Source organism: Pleuronectes platessa, chromosome 5, assembly GCF_947347685.1.
Source record: "Pleuronectes platessa chromosome 5, fPlePla1.1, whole genome shotgun sequence".
Taxonomy (NCBI): Eukaryota; Metazoa; Chordata; class Actinopteri; order Pleuronectiformes; family Pleuronectidae; genus Pleuronectes; species Pleuronectes platessa.
In genome coordinates, this window is record NC_070630.1 from 5,815,516 (window position 1) to 5,821,515 (window position 6,000).

General features: G+C 45.7%; 1 protein-coding gene across 2 annotated transcripts in view; it reads right to left on the reverse strand.

Moving 5' to 3' along the window:
- Positions 1-5,229, reverse strand: part of stard13b (StAR-related lipid transfer (START) domain containing 13b) — a 59,052-nt gene extending 53,823 nt beyond the window's left edge. Inside the window, exons 1-2 of one of the 2 annotated variants that reach the window (XM_053422667.1) lie at positions 5,076-5,229; positions 2,545-3,639 (exon numbers count right to left, since the gene is read on the reverse strand). In XM_053422667.1, coding sequence (XP_053278642.1) covers positions 2,545-3,516 — 972 coding nt within the window. In that variant the 5' untranslated portion in view covers positions 3,517-3,639; positions 5,076-5,229. Of the gene's footprint in view, positions 1-2,544; positions 3,640-3,748; positions 3,975-5,075 lie in introns of those variants that run through there. The other variant, XM_053422668.1, reaches the window with a different exon arrangement.
- Positions 5,230-6,000: the final 771 nt, after the last annotated feature.

Sequence of the window (6,000 nt, forward strand, 5' to 3'; positions counted from 1 at the left end):
CTGGTCTGCGCCACCCACAGAGAGTGCCAGAGATCACCATGGAGGTTTCCAAATGTAGCAGCCGGTCATGCGAAAGGGCAACGGCTACCTGGCTACTGGAGAGGAATACATTACAGTCCTAATGTCCTGCAATGCGAGGACACGCAGTGTGAGCTCAGTCATAACTGCAGGAGAGGAGAGACGGATGAAGACATGTGTTTTTAAAAGGGGACATTTAGTCACTCGACTTTAGTCACTCAGCTCAATGATGCAGGCAGGGCCGGGAGTCCTGAGTGTGAACAGCGTGCATACAGTGCCCTCATATGGTTAATGTTCACAACTGCATCCAGGGCCGAGCGCAGGAATCCTCTGAGTGAGTCTCTGCTTTTTAAAACTAGACTGAAGCTTCAGCTTTAAGAATCTGCACTCACGTGTTTTTTATTCTTCTTCAGAGAGACCACATCTCTTAACCGACATCATTCAGTCATTAATTAGATAAAATGAAGATAATAAAAGCTAAGCACCAAGTAAAGCACCTTGTTATTGTGTTTTGAAAGGTGCTATACAAATAAAGCTGTATTACTATTATAATTATTACTATTATTAAAGAAGATTTACTGTCATTGCAAAACATGAGGTGCATGAAATGAAACAAAGTACTGAGGTTCCGACAAGCAGCAATGAAATAGAAACTCTAGAATGTAAAAACTAAGCAGAAGCAGCAAATAAATACAAAGAAATAAAAACCACAAAACAAAAGTAACTCAAACTAAACGATGATAAAAACACTTTAAATTAAAAAGGTGCAAATGAGTATTGATTAATTATTTGCTCTTTTCTTTCAAAGCACTTTCCAATTTTGGACAGTGAAATGTTTTGAGGATTCTTATGTTTTTCTGGTTGTATATTCTATCTGGCATGTGAATATATTTACAGTATATAAATGTGATTTAATCCTGACATGTGCATTCAGTGTCAGACTAAAAAATAGAAACAAGCAAAGGGAAGCAAGGCTGAACAAAACAGCTTGTTTTTTCCCATTTAAACCAATGGACTCCTGTTCTTTCCAGTCCGCTAAGACTCTCTCAGAGTGATGTCCGCCGTGTGATAACAGAGCGCGGCTGGTGTGTGACACCATGAGAAGCAGCGACCTGCTGTCTTTTGATAATATTTACAACAGGCTCCCCGGATTCCCTGCATTCCTCCACCCTTCTCCAGAACAACCCATTCAGAGCAGAGTGTCATCCTGCACATAAAGCCGGCATCACCTCCACATCGCAGCCCACACACACACACACACACAGACACACACACACACACAGAGTCTAATCTCCACCGACACTTTGCTCAGCCCTGTTGACACCACTGTTTAGACAAGCATGTGCAACAGGATATCTTCCCTGCAGCTGTAAAGGAAAACAAGTCTGAATGGATTTGAACATATGTATAAACGTGAAACTCAGTAAATGGGCAATAAATAAAGCAGAGGAGAGGGGTGAGAGGATGGTTACCACCAAGGTCGGGGGGGGGGGGGGGGGGGGTGGAGTGGAAAGGAGACTTCAATGGGCCTGGACTTGTTGAGGGGAGAGGGAGACGCTCGGTAACGTAAAGCTGATGCAGCCGGGCAATGGCCTCTGTCAAAACACCGCTGCCTGCCGAGGGAGTGAAGAGAAACAAGGAGCCGTGTGCATTCCTGCTGGATCTGTGCTTCACCAGAACAAATGTGACTCCTCCACACTTCTACCAGCTACGTGTTATCTCCCTGTGGGATGGTGTCAGCTGCAGGAAGCTGAAGGATATGCACCCTGGAGATTCTGTCTTGTTCTTCTATTGTTCCTTATACTCCAGATATATGAGCAAAGAAATCTTTATAAATAAAGTCAATTTATTTTTTACTCCAAATCCGATTCACACATTTTTGGAAAATTAAAATGGTAATTTTACATATGGGCAAGGACGTAGATTGGATAGAAGTTGGAAATGGGATTTTTCATGTAGCACAATCACAAATTCATGTGATCTATTGGATTTATGTTAATATACATGATATATTAAGGTGATATGATGTGTGTCAAGCCTTTGACTGATTTATTGGATTGATTTGTATGTTTTTAATTTATTCTTTTAATGTCTTTGCACCCTGAATTCTTTCCCTTCTTCAATTTGATTTAAAAAAAAAAAATAAAAATCTTCAAAAACGATTCACATGTTTTTTGCAGACGTGGTAAATTTACATGTACGCAGGTGGTTCTCTGACGTGATGGAAACAAAAGCTTCTGAGACATTTCACATTACACCAGATGTGAAAAGATTAATCCCTCGTGTTCATAGGAACAAAATGCATGTATCACAAATGCATGTGTAGTGTTTCACGTGTGATTTATTGAGGCTTTATGATATATGTTATTAAAATGTTGGTCTCATATATTTCTAATGATATAAATCTTTTGTTTTTTGTAGACCTCCCTCGGGCCTTCAAATATGTTGTCTAATTTCTTTTCAGGAAACAAGTGATTATACAAGCTTCTTTATTGCTGTGGTGGTTTGAGATGAACAGTGACATACCTCCTTACTGCTGGTTTCCTCCTCTGCTTCATGTCCGTTGCTTCTGTGGTCGGCTTCTGTTCGGCCGCCCACGGCTCCTCTCCTCTTCTGTTTGGCTTTGCCACCTCTCCTGTGTCTGTAACCGACATGGAGCTCTCTACTCTGAGGCAGCTCTGGGAACAGGTCATCGTCATCGTCATCGTCATCATCACCATCTTCATGACCGTCCTCCTCCTCATCCTCCTCATCCTCCTCATCCTCCTCTGGTGAAGACGCTCCATCATCAGAGCTCTCGTTGGCGTAGGCGTGGTTTTCGGTGGCAGCGGCGCAAGCGTTGTCGGAAAAGGTGATGGAGCTGAGTTTGTGCTTCACAATGCGCGGGAGATCCAGGAACCTCCGTCCTGAATCGTGGACGGGTGCGGGGACCACAAGGGGAGCAGTGGAGTCTGGGCTGAGGATGGAGCACGTGGCCCCTGGAGGTCGACTCACGTGGCCATTTGAGATTGGCTCTAAATTCCTGATTTCAGTTTTTACGCATTCACAGTTCGAGTCCGCCGTCTGACCAGTCTGATGAGGAACCGCCTGCTCCGACTGGCGCTCTGTGACAGGAACAGGAAGTGGAGAGTCATAGCAGCAGTCTTCATTTGAGCTAGGTGAGGTGAACACAGTACCCGCTTCGTGAACCTGACCTGAGGCCAGCGGACTGGGGTCCAGAAGAGCCCCTGCAGGAATCACTTGCTGAGGCTCCTGGGAGCTCACAGCCTCGGGAAATTCAACATTGTTATTGCTGACAAAGGCGAAACTCTTCTTCAGCTTGGTTCCGTCTCGATCCGACACCAACAGCGAGTGGGTTTGTGGTCCAGGGGGACAATCGTCCCCCCCGTGGTCCGGTGAGCCGTTTTCTGAGCACGACTCCTGCGCTGAAAAAGCGTGTGATCCTAAAACTGTCCGAAACTGACTTCCCTCCGAATTCACCACAGGTGGGATTTCCATTTTTGTTTGATTCTACAGTTTCTCATAATTCAAAACATAAATCCACAGGTATTTGTGCGTGGTGTACTGGACGGCCATTTTTTTTAAATCCAAGATGCTCAGTCAAACCACGCAGCAGATGACCTGAAACAAACAAGAGAGGGGAAATGTGTGAATGAAATGAAATGAAACAGAGGTGAAGATCATTCCCAGAGACCAACAGCAAAAGCAGAACAACAAAGATCATACATACTCCTCCGGTTGTTCCCATGCGTGTCAGTATGTGACCACGGTTTTAACCTAAAGCTTCTAGATCCGGCTCGGAGCAGCTCTCTGTTTGCCATCCAGCCGAGAGTTTGCTGCGAGAATCAACATCTGGATCAGGCCGGGCTGTTCAAGTCTGGATCTGTTTCCCACATGATCGTGGTGACATCATTGCACGGAGGAATCTGAGCGCTCTTCCACAGGAGGTGATTTACAACACGCTACACCTTTCATCAGGACACGAGATGTCCCCGCTCGACGGTGGTTAACGTCCCACCCACCCCTTCATTACAGCCCCCCCCCTCCCCCCGAAACACACCCTGGACCGGTCTGAGACATCCGAAGTGCAAAAGGATAAACAAACTATTTCAATACAGCGTCTAGAGAGATTATCATCGGCTTGTCGTTCTTTTCCCCTCAGGAGAAGTTTTCGGATGGGACAACAGTGCAGCTGAACCAGGAAACTTCCAAAATAAGGATTGACCTACAGGAGACCATCAACAGGTTTCCCCTTTGAAAAGCAAAACTCTCAAATGTGCAGATTGAATCTTCTGCAGATTGGATCACTGGACAAGAAATCTAACATTTTTAGAATACCTAATAAAAAATGCTTTTGATATTGTTTGTAGCTTTGCACACATGGCTCTCTGCTGTTTCTGTGAGAAAGCTGCACTTGGCAACTCCTTCACCGTGGCCTTGAGACTCTTGACACACACCGACACCCACGGAAAAAAAAAAAACACAACTGTACGCAAACACAACCTTTCAGCACACGAGCAGATAAAGCACCTGAGACAAGGACAACATCCAACTCTGAAGACACTTTTTTACAAGTCTGGCACGATGACAGAACAAAACATTGCATACAGTAAGCGTGTATTTGCAAGTCCATACAGAAGCATTACATAATGAGTAAATTAATGCTGTTTAGAGCCTGTAAAACCTACCCTGACACGGTGAGTGTGAAATGAGTGAACAGGAGATTAGGGCTCCTTCCAAGAAACCCCTCTTTTAAGAAAAAAGAAGGCTACGCAAGGAGGGTCTCATTATTCCCAGAAGAATGCAGAGCAGGTTTGAATGGAGGGAAGAAGTCACAGTGAAAATGAACTGAGGGAGTTGACTGGCAAGGCAGGACGACAACTTACTTGGAAGGAGTGTGGGTGGGGGGGTGGGCCTCCTGTTCTGGAGAATCTGAACAGAAATGCCCTGAGCGAGTCGTCTCATGCAGGGACACCCGGTGTTGTAACGCTCTCAACTCCGGTCCAGAGACATGTAAAGTCTTTTTTTAAAAGGGAAGAGAAAATGAAGAATCTCACCTGCCGGGTGGAGGAGTCGCCCGTGTTGTCCCAACAGTGTCACTGGGACCATGGCACCACAGTGGCAGAGAGGGGCCGCTGGTTCCTGGAAGAGCCGAGAGGGCTGGACACCCCCCTCACTGAGCCACACTTATGTCCCCATAGGCCTATTCTGCTAAAAGGCAAGCTTGTCATCACAGCTCGCCCCCCCCCCACACTCCCCACCCACCCCCTGCTCTTGTGTGTTTCCCTGGGGCCTGTAGGAGTGTTCAGCTGCCAGTGACTGAACCATTCAGAATATGCGTAAGAGCGAGCAGAATGTGTACTTGTTGGGAGATGGAGAGGGGCGGAGAAATGAGATGGGGGAGTGTTTGTCTGTGTGTGTGAGTGTGTGTGTGTGTGTGTGTGTGTGTGAGTTGGGAGGGGGGGGGGGGGGGGGCTGTATCAGTGGCTGGCACTGTAAAAGAACAAGGTGAAATGGGTTTTCTCACAAACAGGCTATGTGAAGAATGGCTGACTTCACCGGGGCCGAGCTGAGCGGGAGCAAGATGAACCGCCGGCCGTGACCCGACGCTTTAAAGCACAGGGCCCAGGAATGCTTTCAAGTCGGGGGGGGGAGAGATGTGAGGTGATTTACTGAGGCATATTACACATAGATTGAGATGATCTGTTCGGGAGAGGAGTTTGAAAACCAAAAACACTTTTCCTCTGCTTTTTAATTGCCACAACTTCGGAAGTAAGAAATCTGTATGGCGAGTTAATGTGCGGCTTATGAAATTATAAATCCTGAACTATGAGGATCTTTAAATTAATGTGAGGCAAACAAAAAATCTGGAAATAGTCAAAAGGGATATAATAAGTATTCATGCAAAAAAATGTGTGTAGGAAGAGCTGAGAACACAACATAAAGAGATTGTTTGTGAAAATGAGTGAAAGTGAGGGATGA